The sequence below is a fragment of the Myotis yumanensis genome, unplaced genomic scaffold (assembly GCF_028538775.1).
Source record: "Myotis yumanensis isolate MYYU_CA2020_CCGP unplaced genomic scaffold, mMyoYum1.0.hap1 SCAF_2, whole genome shotgun sequence".
Lineage (NCBI taxonomy): Eukaryota > Metazoa > Chordata > Mammalia > Chiroptera > Vespertilionidae > Myotis > Myotis yumanensis.
In genome coordinates, this window is record NW_027223753.1 from 165078193 (window position 1) to 165100130 (window position 21938).

The following is a 21938-nucleotide window of genomic DNA, read 5'->3' on the forward strand; positions in this document are numbered from 1 at the left end:
TGCCTTAGCCTGAGGTGACAGGAAGGGGATTAGTGGGGCCGCTTTAGACAGGAATCAGTAGAACCGGTTCTGACGTCAGCCCTGTGACCTTGGGGAGGGCAGGGCTCGGTCTGTGAACACCTGGCGGTCAGTTCAGCATTTGGCATTTTAAACACATCATCTCACCTGCAACAGAAGGTGATGGAAGGAAACAGAATCTTGGAAGTCAGGTCATCAGAATGTTTTCTTCATGATGTTTGCCAGCATCCTGGAACTGCCTGCAGCATTACCTACTTAATATGTAGTTTCAACGGACTCACCTCCCCCCGCCCCCATTCCTTTTCCTTAGCCTCTCCTTAGGTAATACCTGTGCAATCATAGTTCTAAAGTGCTTTTACTAATTATTCTAGTATTCTACATATTAAAATAAATCCATACGTATTAAAATAAAATGGTTGGTCTGTGTGCCTCTTAGAAGTCCTTTCGTACCATTCCATAGGTTTGCACCATCTTGGGGCACACTGCACAGGGGTGTTTTGTGATGCCGAGGACAGTGGGCAGCCTCAGAAAATGACAGAGACTGTCCTGGAGTCTGACTGGTCTGAGCTCCACAGGGTGCTCCCCGGCCGAGAGCCAGTGGGGACTGGGCCAGTGTGGACCTCGGCTGGGCCGGGCCTCTGGGGAGGGGGTGTGGGGTGTGGGGTGTGGGGCAGGCCACCTTCCCGCCTGGTTGGACCAGGAAGGCCTCTACGTGTATCCCTGCGTGTGTCACTTGTAAAACCGCAGCTTTCTTTGGGAGGTCATAGGTCATGAAAGATGACTACACAGAAAAGAACAAATCGAGGAATCTGGTAAAGACCTGACCGCCCTACAATCTGGACTCTTGGTGAGGAGGTAGACTAGCTCGGCGTAGGCTCAGGTTTCACCGTGAAGCCAGGGTAATGCAGGTTCCCTCTCTTCCATCTCTCCTCCTTTCCCTCGTCTCTCTCAAATCATTTATCTTTTGTGGTGGAAAATATTATTTTGTAGAAAACGGCTTTCTATGGTCAGGAAAATTTAGCATTAAATGTAAAAAACCAAAATCTCATGATTGGTAAAAGAGGTGACTTAAGAGATTATTATACTCACGATGTAAGGACTGATTGTTTTAAAAGGGATCACTTGGAAGGAGACTTGAGTTGGGGTGGTGAACACACAATTCAACATACTGATGATGTATTATGGAATTGTATACCTGAAACCGGAATAACTTTATTAACCAATGTCACCCCAATGAGTTCAATAATAGAAAACAAAAACAAAAAACAAACAAAAAAAGGATCACTAAGTATTCTTTAGTGAGTGCTGGAAAAAGGCAGAGAGTGAGTGAGTGAGTGCATTTGTTTCTAAGGACGACTGCTCAGTGTTGAGAGATGGAAGGGAGCCTGGGAGGCGGGGCAGCAGGGCATGGGTGCCGGGTGAAGCTGACGTGGGGCTGTGAGAGTTGGATGCAAAACCGTGCTATGGAAAATATGGATTCATGCTTATGGAACCCTGCAGCTATGCCAAGATTATCTGGAAGGTGTGGTCCACACTCTGATGTCACCGTTAACTGGTCATGAACACTTACAGAGTCTGGAAGATTATCACAGACCTTTTTTATTGTCCTCGTTGCTTTTTTTAATCCTCATTTGAAGATATTTTTCCGTTGATTTTTAGAGAGAGTAGAAGAGAGGGAGAGACAGAGAGAAACATTGATGTGAGAGAAACACATCAATTGGTTGCCTCCTGCACAAGCCCGGACCAAGGCTCGGGCCAGTGAGGAACCTGCAACCAATGTACATACCCTTGACCAGAATCAAACCCGGAATCCTTCGGTCTACAGGCCAGTGCTCTATCCACTGAGCTAAACCGGCTAGGGCAACCCCTCACTTTTTGGAGTTGCATTTTGGTTCATTCATAAGCAGCCTCAGAGGAGCATCTGAGCTACTCCCCTGGTCTTGCTCCACTACTCTCCACGTTCGTCTTTTCTCAGATTCTTCCTTGCCCTCCAAGGACATAGCTCCTTCCCAGGAGTTTGCCATAGTTCCTGTGGTCATCCTGGAAGTTCCCTTGGAAGGCCCAGGACTTCACAGGTGTTCAGAGCGGAGCACCTGAAAGGCACACCAACCTTTTTTCTTGGTTATTCTCCTGTATACCCAACCTCTGTGTTGTTGTGCTAACAAGGTCTCTCTTACTGGAGGTGAGAAGGACAAGGACAGGTGAGGGGAAGAAAGTTGGTGCAGCCACACTGAGCACTCAGAGGGCACGTGTCCAGTTCCTTAGCCTGGGTTCTCCTCTCCTCCAGTCCTTGGGGCCCGCTCGTCCTCAGGGCTGGTTGCTTAATTCCTCTGTTGGGGGCTCTTGATTCAACACAGAATGGAGGTTTGAAAGGGAAAGGGAGTTTATCTTTGCCATTTATTTTGTCTTCATTACAGGCAAGACACCAAAACATAGGGATAGATGGGGGAGCTGGAGAGACCAGCCTGACATCTTTGTGAGATTGTATAGGCCTCTTTACCCCCCACACGCCCCCCCTCCCTCCAGAGCAAATACCCACGGATCCTTCAGCTGCTCCCAGTAAAATGATTCTGGACTTTTTGCCACCTTGGTCTTCTCCTTTGGACCCTCTAGAAGTTTTCCCATAGCCCCTGCAGTCTGATTCCCAGAGCTGAACCCAGCCTTTACCCTGAGGCAGTCCGACTTAGGGGGCACATCTGCCACTTCCCTTTTCAAAGTGTCTGCCACAAAATCACTTGGGGTGGTTTTTATTTTTTTTAAATTTTAAAATGGTTTTCTTAAATTTATTTATTTTTTAAACATAACATGAGGAAGGTATTCAAAACTGGTGCAATAGCTCAATAGAATAAGTATTCCAGATTTTCGGGATTGATGAAGAGGGAGATATTTAGAACCCTTCACCAGAATCCCCCCAACTTGATCACCGGGGATTAATGATGTGCTTTGTGGATGTGGTTGGTCAGTGACACCAGCCTGACAGATCTTTCTTTCTACACCAAGTCCCATTGAGTTGTCTGGTCCCCTGGCCTGAGGAAGAACCATTAGGCGAGGGGCACTGGCACCATCCAGGGGGATGTTCTTCAAGCGATTGACCAACCTATCAGGTCGTGGAGCTGCTACAGCCTTGGGGCCCTCACAGACTCGCCACACATTACAAGCGCTGCACTTGCCCGTGTGCTGATTAAGAATCACTGAGAATTCCACCTCATCTCCAGCCTGTCGCTCAATGCCATCCTGAACTTCTTTCACCTGGAAAAAGAGCTTCTTGCTGTCTCCTCCTTCACAGTTAATGAAGCCAAACTGATCTTTCACACGCTCCACAGTGGCCCTACGCAGAGGCGTGATGCTGTGCACCATAGTCTGTGCAGTTTGACCCAGGACTCGCACTTGGAGTTTGACACTCTCCCTTTTCTGCAGGCAATCTCCTTTGTTGGCCATTCCAACTATGCCAGATGGATAGACCTCACCTTTCATATCCCCTTTCTCCACCATCTCAATCATTCCTTGGTACTCGGTCTGTGTTGGATCAACACTCCTCAAGGGGCGAATGACTTTGCCAGAGTAGATGTAGGATCTGCTTCTTCAGTAAGGCCATGCACTGAGTGTGTTTTGTTGACTTTTTTCTGTACTGACTTTGTTGCTTTTGCCTTTGGACCAGTTGTACTTGACCATGTCTCCCAGTTTCAGGCTGTCGACATCACCAGAGAACTCACTCTAATGGAAAAAGATTTCCTTATTATGATTGGCTGTTTCAGTAAATCCAAAATTATCCTCCAGAGTTGCCACATAACCCAAGAGCCTCTTGGAGTTAGAATTACGACCCCAAAGTCACACACAGGTTGCAGTCTCTTGTCCAGGCCTCTGTCACTAATACTACATTCATCCTTATCCCCTATTTGAGGAGAAGTAGATCCATCCACATCATTGGCTTGAAAAGTCAATTTCACTCCACAATCATCATTAGCAATACCATCCTCAGCCCCCTTTTCTTGCCTTTATTTGGGCTAGTGGTTTTAGGATTGGAAAAAGTGGCTTCTTTTTCTACAGTGCCCAGAAAACAATAGTCTGAATGGGAATGAAATGAAACTGTGCTCTTGGGAAGTTTTTAAATCCTAATAGCATGATTTATTTGGGCAGAGAGCATATCAGGAACCACAGTAAACTCTACTTCATTTGCAATATGGAGCTGGTTCCCATCCAGAGTTTCACTAGAGTGGAAGAACATGCATGCATCACGATCCACACACTTGATGAAACCAAAACCATCTCTCGTGGCAGCAATTATACCCATTTCCCTGGCTTCATTAGTGAACTGAAATGTATTTGATAGAACTTCTATGTTGCTTGCTCGTTCTGATTTGTCAGGTCGATCTGTTGAAATATTAAACCTAACATGGTCACCTTCCAACAGGGTCACCTTGGATTTTGTATCTTTGTCTCCAAAGGGAAGTCCTTTAGGAATCACAAAATTAACTTTAACATCTTGACAATGGGTCATTCTGGTTTTTACTGGTAACTTTGGGATACAGTTCCTTCAAAATATTCAAAGCTGATAGCTTAAAATATGACTGTTCCTTGAGGCAATAGTCTGACATCTGTTGCACCTTCTTTATCATTTCTGTCCTTGATTGTGAATTCCACCTCTTCTCCAGGCTGGAAGGCTTCTAAGCCACCCTTAAATTCACGATAGTGACAGAATATCTCTTTTACAACAGCACCTCTTTCAATAAAGCCAAACACCTCCTTCATGGTACAAACTACTCCCGGACAGCCGGCTTGTTTCTTCTTCAACAGCATAATGTTTCGAGCACTTACAAGCACCAGTATGTTTATTGTTATCAGTTACAAAATTTATTTTATCTCCGGTTTCCAACTAAACGTTCCCTTCCCTGTCTTCACGGGTGTAAGTCAGATAAAACACATCTTGTCCATTTATTTGGTCTTCAGGGAGGATTTCTTGCTTTATCTTCACCAGTAAGATTTAACAGCAATGGGTTTCCCAGTCCACCAGTCAGATGATATTTTGAATTCAACATTATCGCCTACTTTTAAATCCTGCAGGTTGCCATTATACTGGGAACAGTGGAAGAAAAGTCTAGCTTGACGTTCTGAACATTGAATAAATCCCTAAGAGGTTAGCAGTTTTTCAATCACCCCAGTTTTGCGCAGTGCTGCTGAAGTACCATCGGTGTACCCATTGCATCCATTATTGTGGAGAAGGTTTGGATCAAAGCTCATCTCGCCGTGATAATCAAATATTGCACTTTCAGTAGCATTTGCTGATCCTTCTTTTTCAGCTCACGTTTCAAAGGCTGAAGAAAGTTGCTAGTATTAAAAAAAAGAAAAAGAGTGAGAGAAAATGATCTATCAAGCTCATAAAGAATGCAACTGCCGCTGCACCAGGCAGTCTCACAGCGTAGCACTGAAGAAAACAAAGACTATTAGCAGCGTCGGGAAGTGCTCGTTCAGAGCTCTTGAATAGGCACAGACTTCTTGTTTCAGATCAAGTGTTGTGTCTTCAACTTAAGTGCACTCTTCTTTGGTCTTGTTGGTTGTTTCACGGTTTGTTCTTTGCCTGATCTGGACTTGAAGCAGCCGTTTCAGGTGGTGAAGTCTGTTCTGTTACACTTCATGCCCACAGCTCAGCTCCCCCTCGCCAGCGCCGCCATAAGCAGCAGGGCCCGGTATGTAGGAATAAATCTCGCTTCTCTCGTGAGAGTTGCAGGCCTGGCCTGGTTTTTATTTTATTTTTTTTCAACCACAGTCTTTTAATTTTTAATTTTAATTTTATTTTTATTGATTTCAGAGAGGAAAGGAGAAGGGGAGAGAGAGAGAAACATCAATGATGAGAGAGAATCACTGATCGGCTGCCTCCTGCATGCCCCACACTGGGGATCAAGACTGTAACCCAGGCATGCACTCTTGACCAGAATCGAGCACGGCACCCTTCAGTCCGCAGGCCAACACTCTATCTATCCACTGAGGCAAACCAGCTAGGCCTGGGGTGGTTTTTAAATGAAGATTTCTGAGTCTCACCCTAGACCTTGGCTCAGAATGCCCGGGCTGGGCCAGGACCCCAGGAGTCTGCATTTTACAAGACTCCCCAGCGAGAGCTCGGATCCCGGCCACCCTCCTGGTCGTCTCCTGTTGGTGTTGGGCCCTCCATCACCTTCTGTCTGGGCGGCCTTCCCACAGGTGTGGGCCTGCCTCATGTTACATTCTTCCTCGTCCTACCCTACCCTGCTCATACCAAGGTTTCAGAGAACTGGAATATGGCTCACCTCTGGTGAAGTGTTGGGAATCTGGTAGATGTCCTAACGTTAACTGCAGACCCGGTTAACTGCGAGGCTGCAGAAAGTGCGAGTTGGAGATGAGGGGGAGGAGGACCAGACAAGGTGTTCTGTGGTGACTGGACACCCGTCGCGAGGACGGCAGGAAGTGCTGTAGCTTTTGAGCTGTCAGTAAAGTGAGGATGGGTTTTGGAAATTCGACGGCAGGTTTCTTTTTTTCCTCTTCAGCTGCTTGTGGGTCTGCCTGACAAAATGGAATTATATCTAGGACAGCAGTCGCCAACCTTTTGGACCTCACAGAGCACCAGTTGGCGACCGCTGCTCTAGGATGTCTTGCAGAAGCGAGAAAAGTCACATTACAGAGGGGCCCAAACTGTGGATTTGTATTTTCCTTATAAAAAACTATACATCAATGGTAATTTTTAGCTTTCTCATTTGAAACCAACAAATTCAGAGCATTTTTTATTTGTCCTGGGAGATTTTTGGTTTTAAAGAGAGTTAAACTTACTGGAGGTGGTGAAGAAGCACTGATAAGTGGTATCATCCAGTCATCTGTCTGTCTGTCTGTCTATCTATCTATCTATCTACCTACCTATCTATCTATCTATCACTTCCTAGTCCAGGAAAACTTCATTTAAGGAAACACCTTTGAAGATACAATTTCAGGAATAATATTAAAATATAGGCATAGTTTCTCTGAAGCAGCTTGCAGGTTGGGTACAAAATTTATTAGGCAACAGCTCCTAGTGACAAAGTGAGATACTGCAGCCCAGCCTTACAGACGTTCTAACCAGCAGGTTAAAGGTGACAGGAAGACTCATATTCCTGAAGGTTTAGAGTAAACCTCGGGGAAGAAATTCCTCTCCTTTGGGTAAAGGCTGGGATGGAGATGGGAAGTATGTGCCACACCTAGGGAGGTCCCGGGGTTGGGAAAGGGCTGCGGATTCTCAGGTCTCCCAGGAACAGGCCCTGCGGAGTCAGCACTGTGTCCTGGAGCAGGTTGTCCTGTGCTTTGTCCTCTGGATGCTTTTATCTCTGCTCATCTGTTTGCTCATTCCTTCTTACAGCAGGCATTTGCTGAGCTTCCACTGTGTGTGCAGCGTTGCTAAAGCTGGGTGCATAGCAGTGAGCAAGACAGACCAGATCCCTCTTTCATGGTGCCCTATGGGCTGGTCGGCCTGGGAAGAGACACGTGGTAAATGACTAGACACTTAAAAATACATGTCAGGTGGTGACAATGCTATGGAGAAAATAAATCTGGACATGGAATAGCCAGGAGTGTGTGTGTGTGTTTGGGGGGGCTGGGGGGAGATCTCAGGAGTTGACTGACACCTGAATCACGTGAAGGACCTAGACATCTGAAGATTCTGGGAGGATCCTTCTGCAAGAGGGAACAGCCAGTGCAAAGGCCCTGAGGTGTACAAGTGTTTGGCATGTTTGTGGCATTGAAAACGACCCGTCTGTTAGATTTTTCTTGCATTGATAGTGCAAGTAGATGAGAAAGTAACCTTTTCCTCCAAAAAAGCATTTTCCCTCCAGTTCCTGTTGGAATTGATTACGAAGATCACATAGGTTAGGAATGCATTTTGGGGAACTGACCAGCCTGTGGTGGGGCCCACTCTGTTCTCATCCAGGGCCTCAGAGCAGCCACTCTGTGATGCTCGTTCAGGAGCGCTGTGGGCAGGGGGTGGTGGGAGACCCCCTCTCTCCGAGAATGCACAAGCAGCTCCTGTTTGGGAACATGCCAAATACCCGTCATGTCCCTGACAACCTGCCCTGCTTCTTGAACTGAAGGAGAGCTTTCCTCCTATCTTCCCTGGTGCCCGGCCCGGCTGGGGGAGGTTTATGTGCAGGGAACCAACACAGGGAACAAATTATTTCTAATTGTGAGGCAGATATCCTCACTTAGTGACTTTTTCTGATATATTAGCACCTCTTTAATAAAAATTGTGTTTAATCTACCTACTGGTATGGACTGTTTTAGTAATTTTAGAGGCATGATTTGCAAATAGCTACTTTATGCTAAGCATGAAGAGTGTGGGAGGAGCCTTCTGGTTGAGAACTGGGCAGCCCGAGGGGGGACCAGGGTGTGGACTGAGTGTCGAAGGAGGCAGGACCTAGGACCACCTTCCACCCTAGTCAGAGCACCTCAGAGCCAGGCAGCTCCGATTATTGGCATGTGGTATATCTTGGGCTCTTTATTACAGAATGTATTCTTTTCTCAGATCTAGGTGTTCTTGCATGGAAAAGGCATTTTGATTGCATTGGGGTGGGATGATTATGTCAGCTGTCCTTAATTGAGCTCCTACTGCAGTCCTCATAAAAGCCCTCTGAGATGGGCACCATTTCTCCACTGTATAGAGGAAGTAGAGTTTAAGTAATTGACCTGGGTTGTCAGACAATTAAGTGTTGGAGTAAGTACCTAGAACTGTGAGCCCCATGCCTGCCTGTGTTTGACTCTCAGAAGGCACCCATTTCCTATCGCTGGCATGATTTCAGCCAAGCTGGGTGCCCATAGAGTTGGGGTGATGGCTCCACTTTGGGGAGGGGGAGTTTGTCTACCCATGGCCGTTGATGATGGCACACTTTCTTGGCGAGTCCAGACGTTGCCACAGAATCCTTCCTACCCAGCATTCCAGGCAGCCCCTCGGGGCAAGTGGACTCCTGTTTGCTGTTCCCGCAGTAGCTGGTTCCAGCATGTGGAGGGTGCGCCAGGAATGTTAGGTGTGGGTAGGTTCCCCAGAGCTTTTCACTGTCACCCTTCTCTTCAGCAGCTCAGCTCAGCCTCTGGCTGAGCACTGCTGTCTGTGGCTGGAGGAGCTGTTGTTCCTTAAGTGGCATTAGTGTTTCCTGGAAACCTGGCATCTCCCTGTGCGCTGGGCCAGCTCCTGCCACCTCCCTTCTTGGCTCCTCCGGAGCATGGCGTGACCTGGTTCCCAGTGGGGCACGCCAAGTGATAAATGAGTTTTCTCCACCAAGCTGAGCTCAGGCTTGGCATGGCTTTATGTCCCCGGTGAATGTTTAGGGGAGCAGTGGCCTGGTTCTTCAGACCTTCTTTGCCAGCAAGCCCAGGGCCAGGCTCGCAGAAACGTCTGCCCGTGCCTGGCACCGGGCTTGTTCTGGTTGCTCTGGCCTCCCCATGCTGGGAGTGTTGGGAATGTGCTGTGCATGGTGGCTATGAGGCAAGCCTTTCCCCTCCCCCATCCCCACCTTGCCCTTTATTAAACGAGGCGAGACTTTTCAAATCTCACATTACACACTGCCCTCTCAGCTGCATGCTTTACTTCGGACAGCAAAGGACAGCAGGAGAACACCTCGCCTGAAACAACCTGTCATACTGAATTTGGGTGCTTCTAGAAGTCACATGGCAGCATTCATTAAGACTAAAAGGAGGCAAAGAAATGGAACAGATTTAGTCATTCCTGGGGGTTTGATCTCATAAGTATAAATGTGGAATATTGCTATAAGTGAGCCTCTAAAAATCACTTAAAGGAAGGTAGTTAGTGGCTACAAATATATGACTATAGGCTTATGGAAAACCCAACTGCCTTAATGACATGAACATGGGTTCTTGTGGGTTGGGATGCCGTTTCCAATGACAACATCCTACTTAATTTCACATGGAGCTGTAGCTAACATCTTACAAGGATGACCAGGATGATGTGTTCTGGAAAACGGCCTGGATGACTTAGCTGGGTTCTAGGGTTGGTAAAGGCCTATGGGTGAGGATGCACATGAAGAGTTCAAAAATAAATCATTTTGTTATCTGGGTGTTGGAGAAATAATCCTATATAATAAAAGCCTAATATGCAAATTGTCCCCTCAACTGGGAGTTCGACCAGGGGGCAGGGCCGGCTGGCCAAAGGGAGGCCCCGGCTGGCAGCGGTGGCAGGCAGCCAGGGGAAGGGAGGTCCTGGCCACCGCTAGGAACCCTACCCATGCATGAATCTTGCGCACTGGGCCTCTAGTATTTTATAATTAACATAATTTTATGTTAAATATACATATAAATGAATATATATAATATAATATGTTATATAATATAATATATAATATACATATATAACACAAATGGTGATTTGACTTTTTATCTATTTCCCTAACAATCACATAGTCAAGTCCTGGCCGGTGTGGCTCAGTTGGTTGGGAGTCATCCTGTGCACCAGGGGTTGCCAGTTCGATTCCTGGTCAAGGGCACATTCCCAGGTTGTGGCTCGATCCCCTGTAAGGGGGGTATAGGAGGCAGCCGATCAATGTACTCTCATTGATGTTTCTCTCTCTCTGGTCCTTCCCCCTTCCTGTCTTTCTAAAATAAATAAACTATTCTTTTTTTTTTAAAAAAAGTATGATTTTATTGATTTTTAAAGAGAGGAAAGGAGAGGGATAGAGAGCTAGAAACAGGGATGAGAGAAGAGCAACATGGCTGTCTCCTGCATGCACCCCTACTGGCGATCAAGCCCACAACCCTGGCATGTGCCCTGACCGGGATTCGAATTGGTGACCTCTAAGTTCCTGGGTTGACTGCTGAGCCACACCAGCTGGGCTAAATAAACTATTCTTTAAAAAAAATCATGTAGTCAAGCTGATGCAAACCACTCTTTTGGGTCTGTCTCATTGGCCAATTGCCTTCAATATGGGAATCACCTTATATTCCTGGTTTTCTAGGTTACATGGTAATTCTTTTTGCCGCCTCTGATGTGAGGGATTTGAAAGGAGGAGGAACGGAGGGAGAGTGGCATTTTCTCTGCCCCTTGCCCTCTATTTTTCTCTTTTTCCATTGCTCTTGCTTCTTTGCGCCTCCCTGGCACTAGACCCTGGGCAGGGCAGGGGCCTCAGAGTGCCATACTCAGGCCTTGCCCTCAGGAGATCATGGTTTGCAACCTATTTTAGACATTGGGAGGCCTGGGTGTTGTGATTCACACTTGCAGTGTCTGTGGTTTGCTTCTTGCTGCATAAAGTGTACTCCATGGAACATATTAATTTACTTGTAAGTAGATTTATTATATGAAATATTCACCGGAGCAGGCTTTACCGTACAGCATTTGGAACTGTGTACTAAGTACAGTCTGTCCTCATAAATCCATTAATGCCGATGGGATGTGATTGTCTCCTGTGAAACTTTGGGTGAGATGGGGGCTTGAGTAGGGGGGATCTGGCTGCTGAAATCTCTGTGTCTCTTGTCTTGGCTGTGGCAGGCCCTGCTCGGGGTGTGTGTGTGTGTGTGTGTGTGTGTGTGTGTGTGTGTGTGTGTTTACACATACCCATTCTCTCCTTTTTTAATGAATGCAGAGGCTTCTATTTCTGTGAGAGCCCTCTTGTCAGCTCCAGTTTCTTGTAAAACTCTAGGTCCCAGCAGTGGTTTGGAAGTGTAATGAGGCTCACAGGGAAAAGCTGGCTCATGAGTGAAGACTGATCTGCGAGGAGAGGGGTTCAGGGACCGTGGAGGGAGGTGGGGGCAGGATGCCAACACTCAGGACTAATAAGGGCAGCATGGCAACCCCTGAGCCGGCGCTTTATCTGCCTGTCCCAGGTGGTCCTAGCAGCCACCATAGGAGGTAGGTGTTATCATGTCTGTATTTGAGGCTCAAAGAGGTTTAGTAAGTTGCCCAAAGTGCGGTTCATTTAGTTCAGCAAACCTGTACTGATTCGTGGCCTGCCATGGGGCCAAGGGCCAGGCATAGGACACAAAGCCAGTCACAGCTTCTGGCCTCAAGGAGTGCCCATCAGCGGACAGAGAAGCAGAGCTGCAGAGGAGCCAGACAGGGAGGTGGAGCCGCCCGCTGTGTGATACAGGGTGCACACGAGGGCGTGATGAGCCGTGGGAGGCTGTGCAAAGGCTGGGGTAGGTGTCCAAGCAAGGTTGGAAGACTGGGTAGGAGTTTATCAGGCGGATGGGGGCTGGCAGGAAGGGGTAGGCCTGGGAGAGGGGGCTCCAGACAGTTCGAAGAGCTGGTACAAATATACAAGGACATAGGACACCACACTGTGGTGGGCAGGGTGAGGACTGCTGGATTTAGTTCTGCCCCATCCCTGGAGGAGGGAGGGTGGGAAGGGTGGATAGCCAGAGCTGCTAGTGCAGGGCCTCCATGGGCCACGCTTTTTGGACTACAACCGAGGGCCGTGAGGAGCCCTAGGAGGATGTGAAGCCAAGGAAAGAGAGAAGTGAGTCTGTATGGATAGAAGATTTCTCGAGAGGCACACTAGAAGCGGTTGGAGGGGGGCATGGCAGGGACACCTGTCAGGGTTTGTGATGCCTGTGTAGTCAGGAAGTCACGGGGGTGCAGGCAGGTCCTGGTGGGTGGGAGGAGAGAGATATAATTTGGTATCTGCTGGGAAGCTGTGGAGCTGGCCTGAATTCCCATCTCAGGTTAAGAGGCCACAAAAAAGAAAAAGTCAAAGTATAAGAAAAAAAAAAGCAGTCAGAAAAAGGGTAAAGGAAAGTAGTACATTGGAAATGTCAAGACATTTAAAAAAGACTTTTCTAAAGACATAAAAGATTTAAAGGGTTATAGTTGGGGAATGATGAGGACTAATGCCATATAAGTTTCTCTGGGTTTAATATAGTATTTTAGAAATTTAAGTAGACCTAAGGACAAAAGCATACACTTAAGTGAGCTCAGATGAAAACAGGTTTCTGGCCAAAAGCAGAACCTAAAGCAGGGAAAAGCAGGCAGGGTGGCTTACCACCACGGCAGGGCTCTGAGAGGCTCGACAACCGAAGGCTCGGGGAGTGCAGGCTGGGCAGGGGGCACCGTGGAACTGGGCCAGGAAGGGACCTGGGCAGAGCGAATGGCACAGTGCACCCTACCTGCCTGAGAACTTCTCAGGCACCACCCACACCTGTGTGTTCTCCTGCTGGCATGGCCACTGACAACGGACGCAAGCCTGTCAGGGGATTCGCGTGACCTCTCCTTCGCTGTTGGCGCCCTGTTCAGGGAGGGCCTTGTCCCTGGGGTCAGTGTGGTGGTGGCTGAGCAGCATGTGGCAACCTCCAGGCTTGTCCTGTTCTGTTGGCTGCCCGGGAAGAGGGAGGTGGAAGGGTCTTCAGCAGATCTCTTGTGAGGGGGGAAGGGGAAGAAGGATATCTGGGCTTCTGTCTTGGGCTGCATTTATTGTGCACAGTGGGGTGCTCTAGATGTTGTGGGGAGCATGGAGCAGCAGGGAAAACTTACAAGAAATATGTGAGCAGAGTGCATGGTTACTTGGTGTCTTGGATGAGGCTGGGGCTCCATGAGGGATGGACTTCAATATGGACTAATGTCGAATAAGGAAACCAACTCATGAGGGTCTTATTAGTACTTTGTCCACTCTGATCTCTGGTTCTGCTGATGTCTTCCTCCCCATTTGGTTGCTGTTAAGGAAAGAAGGAGCATTTATAGTGGGAAGAGCATGGGGCTTGGAAATGGGACCAGTGTTCAAGTTCTGGCTCTGCTACATATGAGCGAAGTGACCCTGGGCAAGTGTAACCTCTGTGAGCATCTGCTCTCTCGTTTGTAATTGGGAGCTGTGATAGTGATGTCGCCTCACTGAGGTCCCAGGTTGTCATGGGGATCGGTATGTGTACGTGAGAATAAACTGCAGAACTCTGGGGGGCCCTAAATGTTCTGAGCTTATTCCTTATACCCCTCACAGCACCTCCAGAACATCAGGACACTCACGAAGTGCTGATTGGGTCAATGGATGCATTTCCTGTGGCATTAGGCACTTTCCAGGGCCCCTGCCACTGTGCACCCTGTTGGACAGGGGAGTGGAGCACCTGGCTGGCCTGTGGAATGGGTAGTGGCCACCACGGCCAGCTACTCAGATGTGCTGAGGGTCCTAATTTCAGGACCAGACAGTTCCACATCGTTTCTAGTCACTGGGCACAGAACTACCTTCAGGATGGCCCAGCTTGAAGTTCAGAAACCGAAAGCAGACTGGGGGCTGCTCCCATTCCTGGCCTCGTTCCACTCCTCTTCCCCTACACCCCCCAGGTGCGTGCCTGCACACCCTTCACGCCTGAAGTCCCCGTCCCCGTAGCCAGCGTCTGCTGCTTTCCCATTGTTCCCGGTTCCTTAGCTCTCACTTGGGACGCCCTGCTGGTGACCATGGAGAGGCACTGTGTGTCTCCCTCTGTGGCCCACGTGGGTGCTGGGCGTCTGGAGCCGGTTTGCTCACTCCTGTGGTTTCCTCCGGCCCTGCTGCAGGTCGTCTTCCACGATGTCGCCGTGCTGACCGACAAGCTCTTCCCCATCGTGGAGGCCATGCAGAAGCACTTCAGCGCTGGCTCCGGGACCTACTACAGCGACTCCATCTTCTTCCTCTCAGTTGCCATGCATCAGATCATGCCCAAAGGTAACCTGGGCCGCTAGCCCCTGGTATTGATGTTTGCCTCTGTTTCCCTGGGCCCAACACCGCCAGTGCCCTGATTGGAGGAGCTCCACAAAGAGAGGGTGAGGGGGCCAGCAATACCCTTTATGTAACAGCTTCCTGCACAGAGAATCAAGGGCAGGGCCCTAGGCTGCATAGCACCCGCAGTATGAGTGGTGCAGTGTGGTCCAGGGCAGCTGGGCTCCCTGCCCCTTGCATGCAACCAGCCTCGGGACTCTGTTCATCTGATAAATGGCAGGTAGGACTTGGTGACCCTCCATCCACATCTGTGACCCTGTTCTTTCTAGTTTGAATCTGTACTTATCTGACTTTAAAATATCAAATCTAGATGTGAGAGGTGCAAATTATGACTGAATAGGACTTTTTTTGGAAACTCTGATACCCAAGTAAAGGATTTACTAGGCTTTGGTCTCTCCAGGGCAGAAGAAATGTGGTGTGTGGTAGGTCCACCTTGTGTGGGAGTGCTGGCAGGTTTGGTCGTCCTTGGGTTAGAAGCCTTGCGGGTATCCTCACTCGAGGGGTGTCCCAGGGTTCTGGATTCTTCTCCTCCAGCTAGTCCTTGATTGATTCTGGAGCCCTAGAGATTGCCCACTTTCTGGCCATGGTGAACCATATGACCTGAGCCTTTTAGGGGTGAGAAGGGGAGTTTTGGGGTCATTGCCTAGGGGACAGCCAGGACACTTGGTGGAGGCCTGCTGCTCTGGCCCAGCTGACCAGAAGTGAAAGGGGTGTCGAGGACACCACAGTTTGGAGGGCCCTGGGAAGCTAGGAATTCAGGAGTTGGAGGTTGAAGCTGGGCTTTGTTGGTGGGTTGTCATACCACAGAGAAATCTAGACTTTGTCTCCACCAGGCAGGCTCCTGCACGACGGAGGCCCCTGGATGTTCTCTTAGCTGCAAGGCCAGGGCCCAGGAGCTTCCCTGAGCAGGGGTCCAAGGAAAGAGGAGACGAGCTCACCACAAGGGCTCGGGGAGAAGAGCAAGCATTTGTGATTCTTCACAGAAACCAGGTGTGGCTCTGCCAGCTCTGGTCCTCTCACCCACCCTTCGAGGTGACAGATGAGAGAGACTGAGGACTTGAGTGGCCTGCCCAGCGTTATACAGCCATTCAAGTGGCAGAGCTGTCTGACACGGAGGCCTAATTCTGTAAGTAGCAGTTAGTTCCACCCATCAGGCGGGCTGCAGGGGTGTCTCTCTCTGGGCAGGCTGGTGCAGGTGCTCAGGCTGGAGGAAGGTGTGCTCCTGCTCTCCTGGGTTCTAGGTGAGAAAGACAGATACAGATGCTGGTTCTAGTTCTGCCACTAAGTGCTTGTGTGCCATTCGCTGAGCCATTTGCCTTTGGAGGCCTCAGTTTCCCCACCTGTAAATGATGAGGCTGATCTAGTGAGCTGCTTTGATCAGAAGAGTCTAGGGCCACAGGAACCCCCTTGGGGGTTCTGTAGTTTGGGGAGCCAAGAGAGAGCAGTTCTACCTTACCCCACCTCTCCTGTCCCCACCTTCACTCCTAGGAGCCCATGGATTACTGTGTAGACCAGGCTTTGGAGCAGGATTCTATTTGGTCAAAGAGTTCCATGATTAAACTAGTTTAAAAGTGTCGACTAGATGGACCCTTAGGGCCTGACCTTCCTTTTCCTCCCTCCCTTGTGCTAGACTCCAGGCCATCTCATGCTTTGAGGCACCAGAGGGAGGGGAAATATATAATCCTCCTTGTGGATTATTGGGTTGAGAAGATATTTCTGCCTCACTGTGTCAGGGAGGGCCAGGCAGTGAATTGTGAAGTGTGGATGACAAGGCTTAGGGAGCCCCAGGCTGCTGTCCTTCTGTCTCTCTGGGTGTCCTGCCCAGCTTGGGCTCTAGCTCTGCTGGCCATGCCTGGGAGGGATGTCTGCAGGGACAAGGCTTTGGCCCCAGCTTTGCTGGCATGCGGTAGATCAGATCCTTGGTGTCCCTCAAGTGCAGTCCATGCCTCTGGACCGCAAACGGTGGGGAAGGAGCTGTGTGAGGTGGGCAGCGGGCAGACCCAAATGCCAGTCTTTCCTGGGGTTCTCCAGACGAATGATAATGTGCTGGCAGAGATTCATTTCTACAGCTGCCCAAAGTCTGCTTCCTAAGAAGAGAGTTGTTAGGAGTTACTAAAACCTGACATTCATAAAATGAAACGAGCAGCCCGGAGCTGCCGCAGGCGGGGTTCTGCCGAGCAGTCTGGCTGCGGCAGGCACGTGGCCGCGTGCGGACGTCCACACTGAATTCCTGCAGTGTGGCCGGGATGCTTTGTTTTCAGGCACCGTTAGTGCCGTCTCGTTTTAGTCACGGCTCTTTATTGCTGCCTTTTTTTAAATCATAGAAGTTGCTGTTGTTTTGGGCTTTGTTGATGAGTTTGTTCCTGTGTAATTGGTGCTATTTTGGTTCACAGTGTTCTTTTTCTCCTGGAAAGTGAGAATGGAGCATGGGTGGGTCATAAGCTCATGGTCCCACCCAGGAAGGCTGAGTCAGAAAAGCTCTGAGTTATGTGTGAGGAGGTCCCAGCTGGTGTTTGCCCCAGATATCCAGGTTACTTTTCCGTGTCCAGGCCTCTCCTTCCCCCCAGCCTCCATGGCATCAGGATCACCCTTCTGTACTCAGACTACCTCTAAACTATGCTTACTTCTTTTTCTGTTTTAAAAGCAACATGCATTCACAAGAGAAACTCTGAAAACTACATTAAAATAGAAAAACAGTTATCCTTTTACTGCTACATAAACATCATCACTATTCTTGATTATCTTATATTTTCCCAACATGTAGCTTTTTAATAATTTAGGCAAAGTAGGAGTTATATTCTATATTTAAAGCCTTTGGAGTGTTTTTAACATATCAAACTATAAAATTGAACCTTCATTTAAACTAAAATATGAAAGGACAGCAGTAAAGCTGTGACTCATGACATTTTCAGTTCATGTTGCTCATCACCATTTTCTGTGTAATCAGAGTCTTTGAGCGTTTTTTTTTAATGGTTTCCCTGAGTTCATTTTTATCATTTCCCTGTTCTTGGCTACCTAGATAGTTCTATTTTTTTTTTTCTATGATCATAAATTATACTATGATGAATATCCACATGTGTAAAGATTTTATTTTCTAATTAGGATTATTTCCTTGCAAGAGGGCTGGTGCACAAATTCGTGCATGGGTGGGGCCACCCCTTTCAGGGTAGGGGGTACAATCAGAGGCGGGGCTGGCTGGGGGGAGGGGCCAAGGGCAGTTGGCCAGCCAGTCCTGCCCCCTGGTCGAACTCCCGGTTGAACTCCTGGTCGAGGGGAAAATTTGCGTTATTAGCCTTTTATTATATAGGATAATTTCCCACGGGTGGGATTACTGGGGCAGAGGTGATACTTATAAAGCCCGCCTGTGTCAACTCCCCCAACCTCACTGCTGCCAGCCTACACAAGTGAGGTTCTGTACCTTTCCTAAGCCCACTCATGTCTGACCTCTTGGAGGGACCTCAGGCAGCAACATATGAGCTCAGGACAGTTGCTGTTCCCACGTGACAGGAAAGGAAGGGAGGAGCTGAGGTCAGGCCATTTCTCCGAGTTTTAGGGAGAGCTGGGCCTCCTGTCTGGGTTTCGGATGCCTTGGCCCAGGCTTATTCTGATGGCCAGGCCTGAATGCCCAGCCTCTCACACCCACACAGTGCCTTGAAGCTTACAAAACCTGGCCCCCTCTCTCCTCTCCTCCCTCGCTGCAGCCCTGAGTCCCCCTCGAAGCGGCGCCACCCAGACCATGTCTGCAGAGTGAGGAGCGAAACGGCCCTGCAGGCGGAACACGCTGGCTCTGCTTTTGGTCAGAGCTCACTTTTCTTTCTGTTGCTTGTTGGAAGGGTCACGTGTGGCTGGCTGGTCCTGCGGCTCACACTTGCCCGTCCGTGTGTCCTTCACAGGCGTGCAGCCACTCTCTGCTCCTCACTCACACCCACAGGGCTTTTATCTCCTCCTGCCGCTGGTGTTAGGTTTGTCACCGTTGAAAGCATCTTACGCAATGGAAAAGAAAACATTTCTGCCCAACTGGAGCTGGAGGGAGTGAATAGCAGCTCCGCAGGGACTGCAGCTTCCCTCTCCTGTGTACTCAGCTCCGAGGAGCTGTTGGCTCTGGATTACTGACATGGCCATAAAAACAGCCCTTATCAAGACTGGGCCACGATGCCTGGCATATGACTGTGACGGGTTTTCCCTGGGCAGGGAGGGCAGGGAGGGCAGGGGCCCAGACAATCTGCAGTGTGTAAAGGTTGCCGGGAGACCCTGGAGACGTTCCTGTAAGGCTTCTGTCCTGTAAGACGTCCTCGGCCAGGGGTCTGGTGTTTGTGTAACATGGTGCTGGCCATTCTGGTGTCTCAGGGATGTTTGCTGGGTTGCTGCTTCATGGACTTGTGGTGGGGTGTGGGTGGCATGGTCTAGCAATTAGGCAGGATGTCATGAAGGCCACAAGAGAAGCCACACAAAGCTGAGGGTTTCAGAAGAGGATGAGTTACAGGCATTTGGCCAGAAGGAGGGGGACTTCATGGAGGAGGTGATACCAAAGCTTTGAAGGGCGGGTAAAGTTGCGTTGTGTGCAGTTTGGCAGTTGGGAAGAGTTGTGTATGTTTGGGAAATAGCAGACAGAGTAGGGTACATGGTGGGAAGCAGTGGGAGAGAAGATGGTCAAGGGAGGTTAGCATGTACTGTGCAAGCTTGGATGCCAGGCTGAGGGCTACCTTCAGACACAGGAGACAAGGCATTTTGGCAGGGAGGAACCTGACCAGATCCATGCTTTAGGGAAGTTGATGTGTCTGAGATTGGGAGTGGATCTCAGGGGAGATGTTGGGGTCCAGCTGCATACCGTTTTTAAAAGTCTGCTGAGGCAGGAATTATGGGCAGGCTGACTCGCTGGCCTCAAGCAGCAGCTAATCTAGTGTGCATGTGCACGTGTGTGTACATACATACTTAAGAGAGCTTTAGTGTCTGCTGAGACCTGACAGGCATTCCCAGCTCTTGCACAGCCTCCCTCTTTTCGTGAGAACACAGGGACTACAAAGGTCATTACACTGGCTGCTGCAGGAATGGTTATGAACTAGCTTGTAGCTTTTAGCAACTCTGTGGGTTCAGAAAAGAGGAAATGAAGTTTTGAGAGTAGGCAGAACTACAATTATGGGTTATGAACTCCTGTAGAACCAAATGCAAATAATCCTACCATGGAATCACTTGCCTGTCAGTCCTTTGCACTTTAGTATGAATTAACCCCATCTGATTGCCGTCCTCTGAACACTGAATTGAGATAGATACCCAGAGATGAGTAGTATGTTTGTTGGGTAGATAAATGAGGTTGAGGGAAAGGTTGAAAGAAGGAAGAAAAAGTATTTTGGAACCTGGTATACTCTGGGGCTTTTGGAGATAGGCTCACGCTTACCTTGACAACCTCTGAGTCTAGGCAGATGGGAGTAGGGAAGAGAGAGGCTGACTACCTGATTCAGACCTTGTTGAGGTCTGATCCCTAGAAAGAGTGAGGAAATGCTGTTTCTCTCTCTAGTACTTTCCTTCCTGCACCCCATGAGTCTTGTCCCTGGGCCCTAGAACCCACACCTGGGCAGTAGAGCTAGGTTTTTGCCACAGTTTGCATCACCTTGGCTTCTGTAGGCCAGCCTGGGTACCTGACCGTTTTATCATGGTTTCTGTTGGTGTGGGGGCTATAGAAATTGCAGTTGATTGACTTCCTGATGAGCTTTGGACAAAACCAGCTCCGTATTAGATAGGCAGTGCATATACCTTGGACCCCATTGGGGTCTGGGGCAGCCACTCGCTCTGGTCTGTGTCCAGGATCATGTGTCCAGGTGCCCTGTGTTTCTGTTGGTTTCCCTCCCCACTGGCTGAAGAGTGAAGTTCTGCACATTATCCTGCACACATGCTACACAGAGGAGGGAGGGCACAAGCGTGGCAGCCTCTCCTGGCGCAGCCTGTGGTGGGGGGTGTGGCACTTGAGACTCAGGACCCTGTGTGTGCCTGAGAGTGTGCAGGGAGGTTACCCTTGGGATGTGTGGACTGTCACTCTGACTGGGGCATGCTGAGGAGGGGCATTTGAGATGAGGAGCCTTTTTAGGGACAAAATGTCCATCAGTTGCAAACCCTCATCTTTGTGGAGGGCTTTCATGTTCATAGAGTGGACACAGCAGGTACCATGTTCCCATTTTAAGACAAGGGAATTGAGGCACAGAGGGACTTTCCGAGGGTCACAGAGCCCGAGCAAGGACAGGACCAATGCTCCCTGACTCCCAGCCAGTGCACACCCAGGACGCCCCTACACTTTCCTGCCGTGGGCCATGCCGTGTTGCCATTTTCATCACATCATATCAATGACACATCACATCAAGGGTACGTGATTCATCACCATTGATGCTGACCTCGATCACCTGGCTGTGGTAGTGTTTGTCCGATTTCTCCACTATGAAGTTACTCTTATTTCCCCTTCCCATGCTCCAAGAACGTGAATGGTCACTTTTCAGAAGGTATGTGTCTACTGCTTGGGCCTCATCTGGCACATCCTGCTGGTGGTGACTGCTGTCCCCTTGCTGTGCCACCAGCCACGGTCTGTGGGAGCCCAGAGATTTTGAAAGGCTGCTTCACGCTTCCAGAAGGTTGGCCCCGTTCTACTGCGTGGGTCAGTTGATGATCACGTTGAGCTTTCCTTGACTTCCCGGCCCAGTATCTAAAGGAGCACAGAGCCAGGCAGGTCTGAAGCAGGCCAAAGGGAATGTTAGGTCGATAATAGGGAATAGGAGTTAGACGCTGGGTCAGGCAGAGCTGGGTGCAAATCCCATCTCTGTGACTCATTAGCTTTGTGACCAAGGGAATCACTTAAAAGTGACCGAATGGTGTAGTGGTCTGGGTTCATGGCAGCCCCATCACCGACCTGCTGCATGTCTCTGGCCAAGTTACCAAGCCTGTCTGTACTTGGTTTTCCCATCTGTAGAATGGAGATAGCAACAGTTCACACCTCATGCGTTATGATGAGAATTAAATGAGTTAGCATAGGTGACAGGCTTAGAACAGTGCCTGAATATGGTGGAGCATTAGCTGGTCTCCTCTGTGGATCTCAGTTTCCTTATCTGTAAAATGGGGATGATATAGTACTTAATTCAGAAGATTGAGGAGATGATACCTGTAACAGCCCCAGCACTGTGCCTGGCACATGGAGGATGCTCAGTAATTGTTAGCAGTTTGGGTGGCGATGATGGGCCATGCCTCCAAACACAACGCCGG

At 49.2% G+C, this 21938-nt stretch overlaps 1 protein-coding gene and 1 pseudogene across 1 annotated transcript in view; one reads left to right on the plus strand and one right to left on the minus strand.

Moving 5' to 3' along the window:
- The window catches only part of XXYLT1 (xyloside xylosyltransferase 1), a 164686-nt gene that overhangs the window by 17194 nt on the left and 125554 nt on the right, over window positions 1-21938 (plus strand). The window contains exon 2 of the mRNA XM_070406529.1: window positions 14495-14642. Coding sequence (XP_070262630.1) covers window positions 14495-14642 — 148 coding nt within the window. The remainder of the gene's footprint in view (window positions 1-14494; window positions 14643-21938) is intronic.
- LOC139004444 (cold shock domain-containing protein E1 pseudogene) lies at window positions 2806-5256 on the minus strand (annotated as a pseudogene).